Raw genomic sequence first — 21,334 nt, forward strand, 5'->3', positions numbered from 1 at the left:
CTACTTTTACTTATAGTAAAGGATCCGTATACTTTTTCCACCGCTGCCTGAAATACGGTGCCATCTACTAAGTTCAAAAGTGAAAGAATTGAAAGTCTTTGATTGGAGAAATTTATAGATTTTTGATTGAAAACACCAAAAAACTAAAGTTAGTTTTGCAAAATGATCAGATTTCAAGGGTTGCATGTAGAGCTGAAAATAAATGATCAGCACCTATTTTGATGTTCCAATAAAAAATGCCAAATATTTGCTGGTTCCAGCTTGTGAGATGTGAGTATTTGCTGTTTTTCCACTTCTCATATGACAGGAAAGTGTATATAAACTGGAAAAAGAAAGTTCAGAAACTTGTGTTTGATGGATTATTTCTCTGTTGTTACAATGCTAATGGTCATTGTATTTTACATGGTTGGAAAGCCTGTTTCTTTACCTTCACAATGATGTCCAACTTGTAAGGATCATGCATTTGTGGGATGAGCAGCACAGCTGATTATGTGGGTAGCGCCCAAGAAAAAATTGCCGAAATACTCCGTCAATGGTAAACAGTGTATTCTCCTGTTGGTGTTGACTCTTGTTTTGAGTTGTTTGGTGATTGGATGATTGAACTCTCTTTCAGTAACAAGGAACAAACAAGACATATTGGCTATTTTACACTTTATTCATTTAATACAATATGTCAGGAGCCTCAGTAGCGGGTGGAAGATCCATACGCAGCCACAACAGCCTGGCACCTCCTCCTCATGCTGGCGAGCGTTGTCATCTTGGAGGATTAAGTTCGGTCCCAGATTGTGGAGATATGGGATCGCCACTGGCTGCAGAATCTCATCCCGATATCTCACTGCATTGAGATGGCCTTCAATGATGACAAGCCTTGTTTTGCCAGTGAGGGAGTGAAAGATAAGCTTATTGCGTGTTGCACAACGCAATATGTAGATGACTAATACTCAGAAACAACCCGAGTGTGACAATACTGCATAGATGGATGGTGTGAAAAGGAAGTTATGTATGAGACGCTGAAGGAAGTTCAGGAAGTCTGAGCGTTTATCATCCTTCAGTGTTTCTCTGTGCAGCGACATCCAGCCTCTGTACACAGTTTACTTCCAACAAGCTGCTGAGAGTAAACTGTTAACGTTGTAAGGAGGAAGAGGGATTAGTCGATTAGTCATACGTGAGGGACAGATGTGGTGGTTTGCTACTGCAGCAGCAGCAACACTAACAATGAAAGCGTCACTTTGACCAGTACATTTTATTCTTAGCACGATGCATTAAAGGTGTTAGCGCGGTTTCTCACGGTGTTTGCATCACTTAACTTTTAATCTGACAAGCACGTGGTTCTCATTTACACCTCGTCAGTTCACCTCAGAACAACCTGAACAACTTTAGAAAACTTTTTATTGAATGTTGGAGCCAACAAAACTGAAATGGCAAAAAAAAAAAACGCAGTCAGAATAACTTTTCTTGTGGACTGAAACTGTGCCGTCCAGTTCAGATGTTTATCAGAGTCAGCTGTACTCTAATATCCTCGTTCTTAAAGCCACAGCCTTTGCTAGTGATGTAGCTCGTGCACACACTACGCTAAGAAACTACTTCTGTCTTAAAACTAAGTTACGTGTAAAGTGACAGTTGCTCTCTGGCACATCAGATAGAAACTCTGCTGACTCTCCTCTTTATTAAAGGAACAGTTCAGTATTTTGGGAAACACCGATTTGTTTTCTTGCCGAGAATAAGATGAAAAGATCGACACTATTTCTATGAGGAACTATCAGGCAGAAACGATGTCTAAAAACGCAAGGATGTCCTCTCTACACCACAGATCAGGATTAAGGCCTTTCGGGTCCATCTAAAGCTTCACATGAATATTCTGAAATGTTTCACTAAGTAATGAATCTAACGACCAAATGCAAACACTTCAAAAGGAGTGAAAAGAGCCACTTGTTGCTTCATCTACGCGCTGACCTCTAGCTCAGGGTCGAACCTTTAAGGTCAAAGAGATCACGCCAATGTTTTCACAATACGTTGTGTGATCGCTGCTTTGTATACAGGAGAGGACAGATGTACAGGCTCACATCTCACATCAGAAAACATGACCTGGATCAGTGGTTCCCAACCTTCAGATCACTTATAGTGGAAGAAGTATTTAGATAGTTTACTTTAGTGAAAGTAGCAACACAAAGCTGTAAAAATACTGCAATCCTACTTTAGTATGAAAGTATTAGCAGCAATATGTACTTTAAGTATCAAAAGTACTCGTACACCTTTCCACGTTACATTCAATTATAGATTATTAATAATGCATTAACATGTAAGAGCTAATTTAAACTATTTAACCAAATTCATATAATAGCCATTTATAAATAGGGCTGCAATTAATGACTATTTTTGTAACTGTTTAATGTTCAGATTATTTTCTTGTTTAATTATTTGCCCGTGCTGTAGGCGATGTTATTAAATGTTTGTTTTGTCCAACTAACAGTACAAAATCACCAAATATTCACAATATAATAATTTAAATACGAGGAAAAGCAGCACATTTTCACTTAGGAGAAGCTAAAATTAAATAATGTTTGAATTCTTTTACTGAAACAATTAAAAACAATTAACAGATAATCAAAATAAATGCTGATTATCTTTCTGTCAATCGACTTAATTGTTGCAGCTCTAATTATATTTATTTATATAAATATATATATTTATATAAATATATATATATATAACTATATTTATATAAATATTTATATATATAAATATATTTATATATATATAAATATATTTATATGTATATATATAAATATATATACATATAAATAAATAAATATATATATACATATATAAATATATTTTTATATTTATATATGAATATATATAAATAAATATATTTATATGTATATATATTAATATATATATACATATAAATAAATAAATATATAAATAATAAGATGATAATGTGTTTTGTATGTAAAATATGATTAACAACTAACGACAGCTGTCAAATAAAGACAGTGGAGTGAAAAGTACAATATATTTTCCACTGTAATGAAGTATAAACAACAGCACAAAATGGAAATATTCAAGTAAAGTACCACTAAATAGTACTGAAGTACAGTACTTGACTAAATATTTCACCAACTGGTATGTTCAGGTGTTACAGCTGATCATAAATATGCTAAAGATTCGCCTCCAAACCATAATTTCTACTTTTATAATTTAGCGGAGCTCCTTCACAATGCTTTCAGGTACTTCCTGGTAAATGCAGTAGTACCTCCTGTGGTATTTGTCCTCCTGGTTGGGAATCACTGACCTACATGTAGATGGAAGAGGAGGTCAACCTGCTTCCTGCTTCTCCCTAAAGACTTCCCGTCGGGGGACTTTCCAACAACGACTAAACAAAGCAAACGTGGAAAAACCAAGGTTTCTCCCTCATCATGTTTATCTTCGTCATCCTGAGTAGTGTTCAGGGATAGTTTTAGGAAACTATCGAGAAATAAATGTTGGGGAAAAAAACATTCCAGCTTTTTACTGAAGAGACAAAAAAGTCCAGCCGAAAAGGATTTTAGCAAAACATGACAAAAAGCTGTCATAATGTTCTTTTACACAAAGCAAACATTCATCTACCAGCTGCTCTTTGACAAATGTCTCACATGGAAAACAAACTTTGATAAAAAGAACTATTAGGGTATTAAAGTGGGAAGAAATGAACATCATTTTGATCTAATAAATATCTTTAGATTTGGAAAATAGCGAGATATGATGTCAAACATATTTGGAAAGCACAACAAGTGGTTGCCTTTAATGACGGAGACATCCACCCACATGATGCACTCTTCTTCCTGTGGAAGCTCCATTAAGTTAAGTTGGGAAATGTGCAGGTAAATATCATCACTACTATTTCCTCTTTCTTCAAGAAGTTGAGCAGACGTGTCTTCATTTCCTCCTCCGAGTTCTTTCAGGGAAACCACAACGATGTAGAAACAAAAGGACAAAGCTCAGCCAAGTGTCTCCGCTGAGAGGCGGCGATAGTCTCTAGCATGTTCCAGAGAGATTCTACCTTCTCTTCCTGCCGCGGCCTCTCCTGCCTCGGACAGAGGACGGGCCGGCCCCGGCGCCGTCTGCCGGGCTGGCCGCGATGTTGATCTGTCCCTCCTGGATTTCACTGCGAGCCTCCGGAGGCAGGTGTTCGATCTGCTGCTGCGCTTCCAGATAAAACATCACGTCTCTCAGCTGCTCCTGCAGCTCTGCTATTCTTTCGTCTTTACATTCACCTGCAGGGAAACAGAAGACAATGAACAGAGGTCACTTTAAAGAAGAAGACGTACTCTATGAGTCAACTACAACTTGATGAAGAATAAGATTTCTTAAAGCTGAAATAACTGATTTGTTTGGGAGCAGCGAACACTGACATATCAACACCTTTTCAAAAGGGACAGTTCATATTTGTCCTCTTCATGTGGTGCTATTTATCAATCTAGATGTTTTGGTGTGAGTTGACGAGTGTTGGAGATATCGGCCGTAGATGGCCCTCGGTTTGTGGTGCAAAATCTCTCACGAGACTCCCTGCCTGACGACCTATCCTAACCTTAACTATTCAAGGTCAATGCCGAACCTTAACTATTCAAGGTCAATGCCTAACCTTAACTATTCAAGGTCAATGCCTAACCTTAACTATTCAAGGTCAATGCCGAACCTTAACTATTCAAGGTCAATGCCGAACCTTAACTATTCAAGGTCAATGCCTAACCTTAACTATTCAAGGTCAATGCCTAACCTTAACTATTCAAGGTCAATGCCTAACCTTAACTATTCAAGGTCAATGCCTAACCTTAACTATTCAAGGTCAATGCCTAACCTTAACTATTCAAGGTCAATGCCTAACCTTAACTATTCAAGGTCAATGCCTAACCTTAACTATTCAAGGTCAATGCCGAACCTTAACTATCTCACGAAAGTTTCCACAGTTTGCGGGGTCCCTTCTAGCCACTACCAAGCCCCCCCAGGAAGTGTGCCGGTCGTTGATCCCAACTTTCATAGTGGTCAAACAGCGGTACTGCAACTTCCGTGTCCGTCACGTGATGCATTGGGTCCAAAAAGACTTTTCCCCATAGACTTACATTGGGAAAGAGACATCTGTAACTCAGCGGATAATGTTTTTTTAGGTGAATCAACTCCCCAGTACGAACACTCTAATAGTCCTTATTAAAAATATACATTTTTAAAGTTGTAAAACGCACTAACAGCTGAATCCAGAGTTATTTCCCCTCCGTTCATGTGAATGAGACCCAGACCGTGACGTTGGGACAAATGGGATAAATCAAATGAGTAATATGCTATAGAATGTATACAACTATCACTGCAGGTTGTGGACGTCACACAGCTGTATGAACTTCCTGTCTGTGCAAGAGACTGAAATAATCATTTAGACCTACAGACATTAGGAAAGCTGTGCAACGACTGAAGAAACCTACACAAGCTATAACGTAATCCTCCTGTTGACTTCTAGACAGACAGAAATGGACCTTTATTGCCAGATGTGACTGAGGAGGAGTTCTACGTACATCCTGTGCTGCTGTGCTAACAGGTTAAACCCCAGATGGTGAAATACTCCAAAGTGGTAAAGTGAAGTAAACATTCAGGGAAATGATCAAAACACAGAAATAGAAGCTGCTGAAGCAATCGAGAACTCTGTGGTCGCTGAAGCACGTCAGACTCAGGCCATGCTGCCGGACGGTATTATTGGTAAACTGTAGCTTATTCATTATAGTCATGCTGGCGGCGTGGCTATAGTTCAGTCTGTTGGTCCACCACTTTGGTCCAGACTGAAATATCTCAACAACTGTTCGATGGATTGCCGTGAAATTTGTTCCGAACATTCATGTCTCCCTGAAGAGGAAACGTAATGACTTTAGTGATCCCTCGCTGTTCTTTTAGCAACACAAGCAGGTTTAAACTTTTGATTCTGCGCTCACTCCTCACTGCAGAAGAGTTAGTTTAGCTCTGAGAATATCTAGTGAATGTACAGGGGACGTTCGTGCAGAAATAAATGCTGCAGCTCCTCCAGACCAACAGAGGTTTCCCGTGTCTTGTGAAGTGACGGAGCTCCGCAGAGAGAAACGTTGTCATCTTGTTACCGACCGGGTGCCGGTGTCTCCCTGCTCTCTCCGGCTGCGAGCGGAGAGAGCAGGGAGACACGCTGCAGAGCCCCGCTGCCTCAGTCTGCGCTGAGGCAGGAAAAGCCAACACTAGGATCAGCATTGATTCATGGAGAGACCTTGGTCTGGTCAGCTAACATTACTGCCAAGCAGCGGAAATATAGAGTGATATTGTGCTTTTAGCTGACTTGTGTCGCCTCACTGTTTTGAGTGATGCTCGTTCAGGTATATTTAGAGCGAGCAAGCGCGAGCCCGACGCTGACTTTCGTTGATTTCACGGCCACAGGTGTCGCTGTTAAGAAGCATTTCTGAAAGTTACAAATAGTCCCTTTAAGTTGTTGAAAGAAAAGAATAATGGATTTCCCTGTTTGTCTGTTGATGCCCAAAACAAGAAATCTGGCTCAGCTTTGCAGTAAGAGAATATCTAAATATCTCCTCTCAACATAATCTTTACTTTGCAGAGCAACAGAAACAGCATGGAGTTATTTACACCAGTGTTGATTCAACTTGAGTCACCAAACCAAATGTCTAATGCATGAGTGTAACCGCAGCATCCCTGGAGTAAACTCTGACTACAGTGTTCACGTTGATACAGGGAAACAGGAAGCTTGTGGTAAAGGTGCAGTGTAGTAGTCATTATGTTATTATGGTTGTGGAAAATCATCAAAAAGTGAAAAAGGCTCAAAGTGAGTTTGTCTCTTCCACATAAACAGAGAGCACATGTGATGTTTAAACAGTCCTCATCCCCAGAGCTCAATGCTGAAGGAAAAATACAGGTACGTCTTCAACTGTAGACCGGAAAGTTTCCACTGAAACCTCTGAGCTGACGTTGCCCTCAGGCAGAATGCTGAATGTTAGTATGTACTGTATGCAGTTCAAACGCTGCTCTCCTGATGCTCCCACCACACACACACACACACACACACACACACACACACACACACACACACACACACACACACACACACACACACACACACACACACACACACACACACACACACACACACACACACACACACACACACACACACACACACACACACACACACACACACACACACACACACACACACGGAGTGAAGCTGATTTATATTTGTTCACCTCCGGTCTGGTCTACCTGCAGAATGGGACTCCATTCCAATTTGTTTATCATTTGCAAATATTACCGTATAAATGAGGAAGTAGTCTCTCGACTGTCGGTTACAGGAACCAAAATAACCCGACTACCTTCAGGAACATATTGAGCTTCCTTCCTGGATGGGAGTATCGCTGTATTCTGAATGTCTACGAGCCGAGCATTCGACACATTCCTGTTGCGTCTCTCCCCAGCGTGGTCCTGTTGCTCTGGATTCTTTAGTCTGACATTAACTATGAGAAAACATGAGCAGCAACAGACGAGCTCATGTATGTAGAGACGTCTTGAGACGTTTCAGAGGGGTCAATCTGGGTTTATCTTAATGGATCGTATCGGGCTAAAATAGTCATGACCACATTCCCATAAAAACATCCACAAAAAACTATTGAAGATTCCTCTTCACCTCTTTTATTGCCATATACACTCACCGGCCACTTTATTAGGCACACCTGTTCAATTGCTTGTTAACACAAATAGCTAATCAGCCAATCACATGGCAGCAACTCAATGCATTACGTCATCTAGACGTGGTGAAGACGACTTGCTGAAGTTCAAACCGAGCATCAGAATGGGGAAGAAAGGGGATTTAAGTGACTTTGAACGTGGCATGGTTGTTGGTGCCAGACGGGCTGGTCTGAGTATTAAACTGCTGATCTACTGGGATTTTCACGCACAACCATCTCTAGGGTTTACAGAGAATGGTCCCAACAAGAGAACATATCCAGAGAGCGGGGGTTGTGTGGACGGAAATGCCTTGTTGATGTCAGAGGTCAGAGGAGAATGGGCAGAGTGGTTGGAGATGATAGAAAGGCAACAGTAACTCAAATAACCACTCGTTACAACCAAGGTATGCAGAATACCATCTCTGAACGCACAACACGTCCAACCTTGAAGCAGATGAAGACCACCCGGTACTAGCAAGGTGTACCTAATAAAGTGGCCGGTGAGTGTATATTGTTGTTGGTACCTTTTTTCTAGACTGAAGTATCAACATCCTTTGAATCTCCACCATGTTCCACCATGATACGTGTAAATAAACCAGCATGCTACATGTGTCCAGTCCACAGTGTGCTGTAGGAGGGCTTGACCTTTGTGTTGTGATATCGTCTCCTCCTCCTCCTCCTCCTCCTCCTCCTCCTCACTCACCGCTCTCTTTTGCTTTGCGTTCCTCCTCGGCCAGCTGAGCCTGCAGCTGCATCTGATTGGCTCTCAGACAGCGGTTCATCTCCTGCTCCTCCTTCAGCTCCTGGCTCAGCTTCACCACTCGAGTGGTCAGCTGATTGCACCTGAGCACACAAACACAGAGTCAGCTCTCTCTTCACTACACAGAGACTCTGAAGGAGTTGCTTTTATAAAGTCTCTTGCCATGGTTCTCCTTTAATAGAACATTTTAACAGCAGGTATTCTGACTTGTTATAACAAGAAAAGCACAGATGCAGCAAATAATGTTAACAATCTGAGTCAGCATGCACAATACCAAATGACTCACCCAATTAATGTCATCAATTTAACCTGTGCTCTTCCTGTTTTGACATGTTATAATGTTTGCTGGGAACAAAAGGTCTATTGTTGCACAGAAATACTAATAGAATACAGAAAAGGGGATAATGAAGCAATGAGAAACGCAACAAAAGGAAACTGATGCGTCACCTACTTTTTCTCGATGCCCTGCTTGTCTTTGCTCATTTCTCCGAACCGTCGCTCCAAGTTATCACAGCGCTCCAGGGTCTCCTTAAATTTAGTCTTCATGTTGTTTATCTGAAAGAGTCAGAAGACAGAATGATCAGAAACATTAAACCTACTCAAAGACTTAAAGGCTGGATTTGTTTGTAGCGCTCAGTACCTCCTCGGCCGTCTCCTTCTCCAGATGAACGATCTTATTCTCCCAGTAAATCCTCTGAGACTCCAGTTGACTCGTCAGCAGGTACGAGTACTGCAGACAGGGAGAGCTCATTCATTTATCATTTCTGTGTTGATTTAGGAAACAAAGCAACAAAAAGGAACCTCTAGCTCACCTCAAGTTGAAGTGCATCAATTTTCTCAGCGTGGCAGGTGTCTCCCTCGCACTCGTACTGCACCATCTTCCCGTCGGTCTTACTGGCCACCAGCCGATGAACGTAGTTATCTGTAACCACAAAGACCAACATGGATGGTCGGTTAGTCACGAAAGATACCCAAACACATTAACGTTGTAGCGTGATCAGTTTTAAAGCTAGAGTGAAGATACTGGTATCATATGAAACTATAAAACCTGATGAATCCATCGGTACCAACCATGTCATACTAGCTTGTCATGAAGGAGGTTAAATAACGCTCCAAACTTGCGCTAAATTTTGATGAGGAAAAACTGTCATGAAAAAAAGTCTGAAAAAATTTCCGTAAAAAAAAAAGTTTGAAAAATGTTGGAAAAAAAAGTCTGAAAAAATGCCCGTAAAAAAAAAAAAGTCTGAAAAAAAATTTCCGTAAAAAAAAAAAGTCTGAAAAAAAATTTCCGTAAAAAAAAAAAGTCTGAAAAAAGTTTGAAAAAAAAGTCTGAAAAATGTCCTTAAAAAAAAAGTCTGAAAAAATGTATGTAAAAAAAAAAAGTTTGAAAAATGTTGGAAAAAAAAGTCTGAAAATATGCCCGTAAAAAAAAAAAGTCTGAAAATATGCCCGTAAAAAAAAAAGTCTGAAAAAAAAAATTCCGTAAAAAAAAAAGTCTGCAAAAATGTCCGGAAAATAAAGTCTGAAAAATGTTGGAAAAAAAAAGTTGGAAAAAAAAGTCTAAAAAATGTCCTTAAAAAGTGTCCATTTTCAAAAGGGGTCCCTTGACCTCTGACCTCCAGATCAGTGAATGTAAATGGGTTCTATGGGTACCCACGAGTCTCCCCTTTACAGACATGCCCACTTTATGATCATCACATGCAGTTTGGGGCAAGTCATAGTCAAGTCAGCACACTGACACACTGACAGCTGTTGTTGCCTGTTGGGCTGCAGTTTGCCATGTTATGATTGGAGCATATTGTTTTATGCTAAATGCAGTACCTGTGAGGGTTTCTGGACAATATCCATCATTGATTTGTGTTGTTAATTGATTTACAATAATAAATATATACATACATTTTGTATAAAGCAGCATATTTGTCCACTCCCATGTTGATAAGAGGATTAAATACTTGACAAATCTCCCTTTAAGGTACATTTTGAACAGATAAAAAATGTATTTGCGATTAATCGTGATCAACTATGGACGATCATGTGATTAGATATTTTAATCGATTGACAGCCATTGTAAAAATGTAGTAAATGATCTGAGTACTTCTTCCACTACTGTATATTAGCCATAATAACTACATAAGGGAATGTTTCTGCTGCCCCCTAGTGGCCAAAACTGATTAAAGCAGCTTAAATAACCATAAATTCTTGAGTCCCAAAGATTTAATCTCGCAATTTACTATCACCATCCTCAACTAGTAATTAAAACACACACAGTACCTCCTGCGTAGTCCCAGACTCGGTGGTTGGTGAGCTGCATAGCGTAGGTATGCTGAGTTTCCTCAAAGTGCTTGTAGGCATGCCGGCTGACGTAGCGACCACAACCGATGTGCCCGCAGATCAAACAAATCCACAGGTTCTACAGAGAGAAACAGCAACGTGGGGGTGAGAGAAAAGGTTGAATTAAAAACAAATATTAAAGGGAATTAAAAGAAAGATCCAGTAGACAGACAGATATGAGTTACCTCCTGAACTCCACACTCAAAGCACTTGTTCTCTTCCACTGGTTCTGGTGTTTGACAGTACCTACACACAGGACACCTGGAAACAGAGCACACACATCTATTGTTATACGTGTGTGTGTGAGTCCTTTGTGAAACAGAAGAATACATTCAAAGAGGAGGACAAAAACAAACATCACATGACATGAAGCCTGGAGAAATCACCAGTGGACTAAGAATCAGGTGATTCTGTCATCAGTGAGAAGGTTCCTTTATTTACAGGGTTGAACATCAGTCCTAGAGTTACACTAAATATCATGAACTGCTGTATACACGCAGTAGAAGAGTAGCTGACAAAGATAAACACAAAGCAGACTGACTTTTCGTCACATCCCTGGTAGAAAAGAGGTACAAAATGAGCTGATCTCTAAGGTAACATCCTGAAGGAAACACAGGACAGCGTGGTAATTCCAGGTGTGTGTGTGTGTGTGTGTGTGTGTGTGTGTCTAAACAACTCACGAGGCATCTTCCCACCGCTGGAGACACTGGCTGTGGAAGCTGTGGTTGCAGAGAGTCGTGAGGATGCCGTTAACCGACTCGTCCATCCTCTCCAGGCACACGGTGCACTTTGGCAGCTCGGTCAGCTCCATCACCGGCAGACTGGCTCCCTGAGGAAGAGGAGGAAGAGGAGGAAGAGGAGGGTGAGTCAGAGGGAGAGAGGAGGAGATTAGAGGAAGGAAACTATGTGCTATTTGGGATGAGGTGTCTGCAGGTTTTCACTGTAGAATTGATTCCTGTAATCGATGAAAGGTGCTGCAGCTGACTGTACCAAACTACAATATACTGCACACACAAGTAGAGCTGCAACTAACAATCACGTTCATTATCTATTATTTGGACGATAACTTTTTCAATTAATCAGTTTGTTGTTTTGGTTGACAACATTTCATAAAGTAGATAAAGGTTAAATAAAATAAATAAAATCTTCAAATGTCTTGTTTTGTCCAATAAACAGTCCTCATATTATCTCACATGCCTGCTTGAAACATTACTTTTAAAATGATTAATCAACTATCAAAATATTTTTTCTGTCAATTAAGTAACCGTTTAAATGACTAATTATTTTAACTATAATAAATAGTTCAGTTTAAATGCACAATATGTGATTTTCTGCCGCTAGGGCTCTCTCGATCAAAACAATACGAAAAGAGTTTGGCGACGTGGTGAAGCAGAATGGGATCATGGGAGTTTCATGTCAGTCAGCTCCTCCTCTTCAAAACAAACTGACCCGCTGATTAAAACCGGTAAATACACTGAATAAAGCAGCGTCACAGGCAAATCTGTGTTTCTCCGACGCTGTTCGGCGGACGCAGGACGTCCTAGAGAGGCTGTGAGCTGAGCTGCTGCTAACGTTTGCTCATCTTGTTTCTCTGATAACTTCAGATCCAGACGTTTGATGAAATATAGAGTTAAAAACCACCAAGATTTATCCTAAAAATGGGGCTTAAAACTGGCTAAAAAGTCAAGGCAGACAACCACAACACTGACACATGCACAAAGGGGATATGACGCCACTGACAAATGTAATTACCTTGATTAAAATTATAGATTTATCTGTGTTTGAACGTTGTTGGAAACATTTGGGATAATGTAATATAGGTCTGGTCATTCTTAGACATTTAAATGCAGAAAAGTTACACATTATAGCTTTAAAAAATAAATTGGAGAATCTATTTCTATGGGTATATTTACCTCTTCAGACTTTATAACCTCTGCCCGCTCCACATAGACCAGCTGGCACACTGCGTCCTCGATGGAGTTGAACTGATTGCCGTTACATGCCGTGTAGAAACTGTCTGCGTCTGCCTGAAAACCAAAACAGGAAGACAAAAGCAGCATTAAAGTCAGAATACACATACATTACACAGAGTCCAAAGTCTGAAGCTGCAAACTACCAGTGCGCATGTCTGGTATCAGAGAGTATAGACCATGAATGATGTCATCCCTGAACTTCCCTCCATAACATCAACACAACACAACACAGTAGTTATGGCTTACAGACGGTCTGAAAACAGACAGTAACCTCCTAAAAACTTCACTTCAGGTAAAAACAACCTGTATTCATGATGATACTGAGATCTCACCTGTGTACAGAACTTAATCAGAACCATGTACTGGTTCGGGGTAGAGTCCCGTATGATCTTCATGTGCTCCATGACATCGTTAAAAGGTGCCAAAAGCTTCATGAGGTCGTGGCTGGTCATGGTCGCGGGGACCGTCAGAATGCACACCATCGCGCTGCGTCTCACATCTTCAGTCAGTGACGTCATTTTGCTGCAACAACAAAAAAACTATAATTACCGGACGGATAACCTGAAAACATAACGCCTCTGGTTACGGCTGACCCGGATGTTTCAAAACTTCGACTGTTGCCATGGTAATCGACTTCCAAATCAGTATTTGAATGCGTCGTTTTTGTTTTTTTATATACAAGTATGTAATAATTATGTATAAATCCCAAAATAGCCAATGAAATAAGGAATAATCCCACAACATTATTCATTATTCATAGTAGTCAACATTCATTATTTGTAGTTATTCTCAGACGGATATTGCTGTTTGTTGTGTGTAGAGGTGTGTGTGAATAAACACGTCAGGTGTGACTCACTTGGTCTTGTAGAGGTGCATGATGCCATGGATGATCTCCACTGACGGGTTCCCGCTGAAGAAAGAGATCTGGTCCGGCAGCTGCTTGGAGGGGGAGTCCGGAGTGGCGCCGGGCGACTCGCTGTCGTCCTGGGAACCCTCCAGACCGTTGGTTTCAGTCTGAGCAGCCTGAGGTTCTCCGTCCTGCTCTGATGAACCTCCGACGTCTTCACCTCCTCCTTTATCTAGACGGGACAATTCAGTAGTGTGTAAACATTATTCACGTGTTAAAAGGTAAAGCTGACCGGCTATATTTTTGTTGATGTCATCAAAAATCCCATAAAAGAGAAACCAAAACCAACAAAGTGTTAAACCGTCTCTCAATCTGACTTCCTGTCTGTGGCTCTCAGCTCTAAGCCCACTGGTTCTTAATGAAGATGTAAATCTTTAAAAATAGATCACAAATATAAACTTCCATTTTTTAAAAGGAGGCTCAGTAATTTCTTAGGTAAGGCAAGTTTATTTATGTAGCACATTTTAGCAACAAGGCAATTCAAAGTGCTTTACATAAAACGTTAAAAGCATCGAGACAAAGTGCAAGAGAAACACACCACATAAGAACATTTAAACATTAACTTAAAGTCATTAAAGAATATATATACTTTAAATATATACTGTATACAGACACTGACGTTTTTAATCAAACAAACAGGAGGATGCATTTGTTTGGACATCAATGGAGCTCTATGGCACAGAGGAAGAAGAGATATCAGGCTTTGAATACACAGATAATATCAGTTAGTACTAGTAGATGGTTCTGGTCTTTTAACGGGATTGGAGAGGAGAAGAATGATATAATTATTATTCCTTACCTGGGCTGGGCTCAAATGTCTCTATGACCATGTCCCCCATGGCTCTGCTGCCGATGTGCTGGTGCAGTACAGCTACTCGTTCCAGCTCCGTCTTTCCACTCAGAGTGTGTTTGGCTACACCCAGAGCTTTCTCCTGCAGCTCCTTCTCTGACATGTCTTCAGCTGAAGAGGAAACAAGAGACAGGACACCGTTTCTGTGAGCTCTCAATAGAGTATCTCAATATAACGACCAGACACTGTTCACTTTACTTAAATCTTAAGCTTGATCCTGTTCCACTACGGTCCTTTGTCCTGGAACGATCTGCAGGCCGAGCTTTAACTTGAGACCCTTATCTCTTTAAATGATTTTAAACATAGAAACAAGGAAGTGGTCACTGCTGGCTGTGGTTGTTCCTGCCGTGATTCAGTGTTATTGTATTGTTATGTGTTGATGCTACTATTTGACCCTGTCTTGGCTAGATCTCATTGTAAAAGAGGTTTTAATATCAACGTGACTTCCTAGTTAAATAAAGGTTATGATGAAGTAAAAGTACGAATACCACACTGTGAAAATACTCCAAAATCTTACTTAAGTAAAAGTATGAATCAGCAAAATGTTACCTGTCAGTGTTTTACTATTATATCTGATGTTTCTAGATTACTACCACTGCTGCATTAATGTGTATGCTGCATTTTGCTGCTGTAGATGTTTAATGTTGTGCTAATTTTAACTCCTGTATATACTGTTGGGTAATTTAATCTTAAAACAACCTGTTTTCAGCTTTGTGACGATGCATTTTCCAGCTGATCCAGGAGGCTTTTTAAAGAGTTTATTTAACAAATAAAGGAACACTTCATCCTTCAGTTTATCACAAACATTCAACATCAACATCAACTTTAAACTTGTACTTGACTACATCTCAGAGGGTAATGTTGGACGTTTTACTCCACTACATTTATCTGACAGCTTTAGTTACTATTCAGATGTGTTGATGTTGAATGTTTGAGATAAACTGAATGATGAAGTGTTCCTTTATGAGTTCCTCCTTTCACCTAAATAGACTCTTTAAAAAGCCTCTTGGCTGCTGGAAAATGCATCGTCACAAAGCTGAGAACAGGCTGTTTTAAAATTAAACCACCCAACAGTATATAAAAGGAGTTAAAATTAGCACAACATTGAACATCTACAGCAGTAAAATGCAGCATACACATTAATGCAGCAGTAATATTAATCCAGAAACATCAGATATAACAGTAAAACACTGACAGAACATTTTACTGCACTATTAGTACTTTTACTTTAAGCACATTTTGCTGATTCATACCTGTACTTAAGTAAGGTTTTGGAGAATTAAGCCAAAAAGATAGTGACAAGACAAGAGATTCTTATCAACTGTTAGCCAGTTAAATGTTCTCTACAGTATTAATTCGAGGTACTTGTACAGTAAAAGTACCTTGAATTAATACTTGAGTAAATGTACTTAGTTCCACTCCACCACTGGGTTAATTCAATAAATAATCCCTACTTTAGCAAACATTTAATCTTGTATATGTACTATAATCTTACATAATGTTTAGTTCTAGCTGTGTTGTTGTTGTTGTTGTTGTTGTTTATGAGGATGTGAACTCACCAGCTGAGTACTGGAATACCTGTCAGTGTTTTACTGTTAGATCTGATGTTTCTGCATTAATATCACTGTTACATTACAACAAACAGTGCCTCTCATGTTTATCTGTGTTGTTGTTGTTGTTGTTGTTGTTGATGAGGATGTGAACTCACCAGCTGAATACTGGAACCCTTGAGGAGAAGGCGACTGGTCGGCTAGTTCCAGACGGATCACAACCATAGACACACTCATGTGTTATTAAAGAAACAAACACTTTTACAGAAGAAAACAAAAACAACAACACGGTGACCAGCTAGCTATAGCAAGCTAAGCTAAGCTAACGGCTAACTACAACTAGCCGTGAAAAGGCAACAAAAGCACAAAGTCCAGTTACACCAGTGTGTTAGTCAGACTGGTTTAGTGTCCGCCGACTATAAACACAAACATTACATTAGAGTTTTAAGAGCTAAATACTCTGTAGAGATGTTTAATGCTTCAGTTAGCTTCAGCTAGCTAGCTAGCTTCTCCTGTCAGCTGTTTCTAGCAGCTGCTCTTCTTTGTGGACTAAATGAAGCAGCAATATGTTAACTTCCGGTGTGTTGCTGCCACCTACCGCCACCTTCAGGCACTAAACGTGTACTGCACCCGTTAGCAATAAAAAATGATTTTTTATAGTATTTAATTATTCTCTTTCTTTAAATTCAACTTTTTAATTTTAATTTTAATTCAAATTATTTATTTTTGTATGTAAATAAATTTGGGATAGTTTATATATTATATTATATTATATTATCATTCTATGATATATGAGTTTTTAGAGGAGAAGTGAGAAAGGGGTAGGGAAATATAAGTTTTACTTCTACCTACTCCTTTTCGGACACTATTACTCTTGTTTTGTTTGTTATTATTTTGTATTTGTTTTTATTTATTTTATGTTCGAAATAAAGTCATTCATTCATTCAGTCTTAAGTCCATCCGATGAAGTAAAGGAAAGTTAATGATTTAAGTGCTCCAGAGCACAAAGCCTCAAACATAATATGAAGTAAGCTAAATAATATACTGTAGTTTTATGATGCTAGCTTCACGCACATAATTCCAGCAGAACCATTTCCTTTTTTTTAATAATAATTAATAATAATAATTTATAATATTCAACAGCAAAAGCTATTAAAAACCGCAATGATTAATTAAGACTATTCCATCAAATCAAAGTAAAAAGAAAAAAGGAAAATAAGCACAACATCCCCATAGTGTTTGGGTTTCTTTTTTCCATATTGTATTGTGTATTTAAAATCAGTGTGTTTGCAAGGAACTGATAAATTAGTCAAAATAGCGTCAATACAGACATGAATGCATACTAGCACTTCCTGTGACCATTTCAGAATAAAACTTTCAACGTCCGGTTATCATTTCAAAATAAAGCCTTGAATGTACACATAAGTGTAGTTACTCACTCCACAGGAGGGCAGTGTGTAGTCATGACAATGATTGACCATAAGAAATAATAACATGACAAATAATACACAATTGTTTAATGTTATACAGAGTATTCTTTTAGGGATTATTTTATTTTATTTATTTATTATTTTATTTTATTCCATTATTATTATTATTATTATTATTATTACATTATTTTATTACACATAAAGGAAAATAGTGTTTTCCTTAAGTAGATATAGATATATAGATAGACAGATACTTTCAAAAACTTTACTTTTTCTTTATTTAAATGTCCTTTCTGGAGCTTTCGATCAAATCATATGATCTTGGAAGTAAAATTTATGTTTAATATTATGTAATTTCTTCACAAAATCAAATAGAAAATTCAAGTGTCCAATATTCAAAAGACTACATTCAATTTGCTCAAAGACAAAAGGTTATTTTTGGATTTAAAAAATTACTTCATGTCAGAAAATCCAGTTACTCAATTTGGATTAGTAAAATTAAAATTCACACCAAAATTCAGGATGGAAAAATTAAAACTTGGACATCCAGAAGTTCAGATGAACGACTGAGACTTGAATTTTCTATCACAATCCGCAAAAAAAGAAATAAATTTAATCAAAATGTATATATTAATGCTGCCTTGAGGACACTACGTTTTGTGGCTGCAGGTAAAGATTACTTTCATTATTGATTAATTGAGACACGAATCAGTAAATTAATCAACCGTTTTGTCTATAAAATGTAAGAAAATGGAGGAAATTGCCCTAAAAATTTTCCAATATTACTTTTTTTTTTTAAGTTTTTGAATTTAAAATCTAAACAAAATTCTTGCATTTATTTTATTATAACAAACTGACAGTCAAAATACGCTTTGCTCCTCACATTAGAGAGCTTTGAGCATTGAGGATACTACTTTTTGAGGCTGCAACCAAAGATTATTTTCATTATTAAATAATCTATTGTCTATTATCTCAATTAAATAAAACAGTTTTGTTCATAAAATGTAATAAAATAATGAAAATTGACTTCTTCAAATTCTTTTGTTCCACCAACAGATCCTCACATTTGAGCACCTACAAATGAATGTGAAAAATACAACCTTTATAATAGAAATATAAAAATAGAGGTGAAGACATTGCACAACAAAATTCTCACATTTACTTTTTTTATTATTTAAAAAAAGCTTTTGACATTCCAGTGTTTCTGTTTTCCATTTTTCTAACAAAAGAGGGTGAGATGACACTCCAGATTGTCGACCGTTACTCTGAAACCTCAACAACATGAAGTCAGATCACAAACATCTTCTCTCTGCAGCCGTTCAGACAGACGAGTGTTCAAAAAGAAAAAGGCATTTATTAGCAGATGTGTGTGATTGTATATGCGGATACACGACTAACAGGAAGGAGGAGGAGGATTCACCAGTTACTCACATCGCCCTGCCAAATTCTTAATAATAAAATAATAACGCTGAGCCGTCCGTCAGTGCTCCGGGGGGACATTTCTAAACTGCCTTTATCTCTCATCATTATTCATGTTTGATAGTAGAAGATGCTCATTTTTCTGTTGCTGAAGCTGATAAAATAGTATTTTGGTGTCTTAAACGGGAATGACAAAAACATTTAACAAATCTCTTATCTACTGCAGCGGATAAAAAAAAAAAACACACTAATATCCGTTCACTCTTTACTCTGAAGAGGCTGCCGCAACGTTTTATTTACAGTTAGGTCCAATGTTTGTGTGAGAAACTGAGAACTGTGTCTGAGCTGTTTATGACAGGAGGAAATCCCAGAATATAATATTCTACAGAGCTGCATATCAACGGTCTGTACTATCAGATCTGTGTACGGAAGCCCCGAGAGGCAAGGAAAGGAAAAACAAATTACAGGAGATCCATTTTATGAGTCTCATCTAAATTGTTTTCTTTCCTGTGTTTATGCCTTAAGAGAATGTGGAGAAAAAAATGTTTTGACAGTGAAAATCATTTTTGTATTTGTTGTTGTAATACTCATTTCAACCACAAGAGGCTGAATTGCACCACTACCCCCATGTTCTAACACCCAATTCACACCAGGCAGCAGCGATGCTTCGCCGCAATAATAAAATGTTTCTGCAGCCGGGAGGCGTATTTAAGTGTTTCAGGCGTGAAGATATTCTTTGTAACAAAAGTCAACATGTCACAGGAGTCACATAATCTATGTACTGATTGGCTGCGGGTCCTCTCTGGTCGCAGTTTGCCGCTAAGTTTCCCAACTTTTGTTTGGCCGCACGTCGCCGCTGCTCTGGTGGGAATTTGGTGTAAAAGGGACTAAAAGCATTCATGTTTTCTTCCAGGTGAGTTTTAATTTCTACATGCACTCTAAACAGAAAGGTATATATCAGGGCTGTCAAAGTTAACGCAATAACGCGTTAACGCAAATTAGTTTTAACGCCACTAATATCTTTAATGCAACTTGTGATTTTGAGGTTGTAGCGGCTCAATTTTAAAACTAGAGTGAAGATACCGGCATCATATGAAACTATAAAACCGGATGAATCCATCGGTACCAACCATGTCCATTTTCAAAGGGGTCCTTTGACCTCTGACCTCCAGATCAGTGAATGTAAATGGGTTCTATGGGTACCCACGAGTCTCCCCTTTACAGACATGCCCACTTTATGATAATCACATGCAGTTTGGAGCAAGTCATAGTCAAGTCAGCACACTGACACACTGACAGCTGTTGTTGCCTGTTGGGCTGCAGTTTGCATGTTATGATTGGAGCATATTGTTTTATGCTAAATGCAGTACCTGTGAGGGTTTCTGGATCAATATCTGTCATTGATTATTGATTTTCAATAATAAATATACACATACATTTGGCATGAAGCAGCATATTTGTCCACTCCCATGTTGATAAGAGGATTAAATACTTGACAAATCTCCCTTTAAGGTACATTTTGAACAGATAAAAAATGTGCGATTAATCATGATTAAATATCTAAAGCAATTGACAGCCCTACTTCATATATTGTGTGTTAACAAGTTATGTAAATTAAAACACAACTGGAAGAAAACATGAAAGCTTTTAGTCTTGTTTAGAACATGGGTGGGGGGGTAGTGGTGCACGTCAGCCTCTTGTGGTTGAAATGTGTATTACAACAACAAACATTTAGTTTTTCAGCTGTTTAAGTCTAAACACAGGAGAGAAAACTATTTAGATCAGACTTATTAGATTTGTTCCTCGCTTGCCTCTCAGGGCTTCTGTAGTTCTGGGTCAAACTGGACTAAATCCTCAATGTTCTGGTCTGGTTTGAACTAGAACACATGCAGTATGTGTCTGTATGCCAAAACATGCATTCAGATTATATTAATTTCTGCACTTGTATTTGTAATTGTGTCTCTACATACATGGATGCATACTGATGCATTTAGCTAGAAAGACCTTCCATGCCTGCAGCGATACGTGGTGGAGGATTTGAGTAAAACAAACAGTTCTTGGTGAACATGTTAACATAATCCTCTCTTAAATTATAATAATTATAAATCAATCCAGTCTTAAAGGATTCTGTTGTTTGATCCCGATTCTTTCTTTTTTGTGCTGGAACAACCCGATTCCACAGTCGACATGTTTAACTTCTACTGGTATTAAAAAAAGAAAAGAAAAGAAACAATAGTGGCAGACAATTCAGACTTTAAAAAAAAAAAAAAGTCCTTTAACTCGTCCCACCGCTGCTCTTTATAATACTGCAACTACAGAGGCAGCTCCACTTTCAAAGCAACACACAAGATACACAAAGCAAAAAGAAGAAGAAAGGCTTGTGACAAAAGGAT

The 21,334-nt window shown here is 38.6% G+C and overlaps 1 protein-coding gene and 1 long non-coding RNA gene across 2 annotated transcripts; both read right to left on the bottom strand.

Annotated features, from left to right (window-relative positions):
* Positions 1–1,375: 1,375 nt before the first annotated feature.
* On the bottom strand, positions 1,376–16,636 carry brap (BRCA1 associated protein). The gene is made up of 13 exons (XM_074617070.1): positions 16,251–16,636; positions 14,492–14,653; positions 13,642–13,864; positions 13,118–13,307; positions 12,726–12,839; positions 11,493–11,641; positions 10,998–11,073; positions 10,753–10,891; positions 9,294–9,403; positions 9,122–9,211; positions 8,933–9,036; positions 8,425–8,564; positions 1,376–4,256 (listed from the first exon to the last, which is right to left on the bottom strand). The coding sequence occupies exons 1-13, from the start codon at positions 16,327–16,329 to the stop codon at positions 4,039–4,041; spliced, it is 1,794 nt and encodes a 597-aa protein (XP_074473171.1). The 5' UTR covers positions 16,330–16,636; the 3' UTR covers positions 1,376–4,038.
* A 2,035-nt stretch (positions 16,637–18,671) lies between these two features.
* On the bottom strand, positions 18,672–21,246 carry LOC141756962 (uncharacterized). Its single transcript, XR_012591556.1, has 2 exons — positions 19,791–21,246; positions 18,672–19,630 (listed from the first exon to the last, which is right to left on the bottom strand). It is a non-coding gene; the product is annotated as an uncharacterized LOC141756962 (long non-coding RNA).
* Positions 21,247–21,334: the final 88 nt, after the last annotated feature.

The sequence above is a fragment of the Sebastes fasciatus genome, chromosome 19, assembly GCF_043250625.1.
Source record: "Sebastes fasciatus isolate fSebFas1 chromosome 19, fSebFas1.pri, whole genome shotgun sequence".
NCBI lineage: Eukaryota > Metazoa > Chordata > Actinopteri > Perciformes > Sebastidae > Sebastes > Sebastes fasciatus.

What these genes read in the sequence shown, in the direction of transcription:
- brap (XM_074617070.1), bottom strand. Translation starts at nt 16,329, where the DNA reads ATGAGTGTGTCTATGGTTGTGATCCGTCTGGAACTAGCCGACCAGTCG. An exon ending in TTGAGTGTGGAGTTCAGGAG is followed by an intron (nt 10,892 to 10,997) that starts GTAACTCATATC and finishes TTCTCTCTGTAG; the next exon opens with AACCTGTGGATTTGTTTGAT. An exon ending in ACGCAAAGCAAAAGAGAGCG is followed by an intron (nt 4,257 to 8,424) that starts GTGAGTGAGGAG and finishes GTTTCCCTGCAG; the next exon opens with GTGAATGTAAAGACGAAAGA.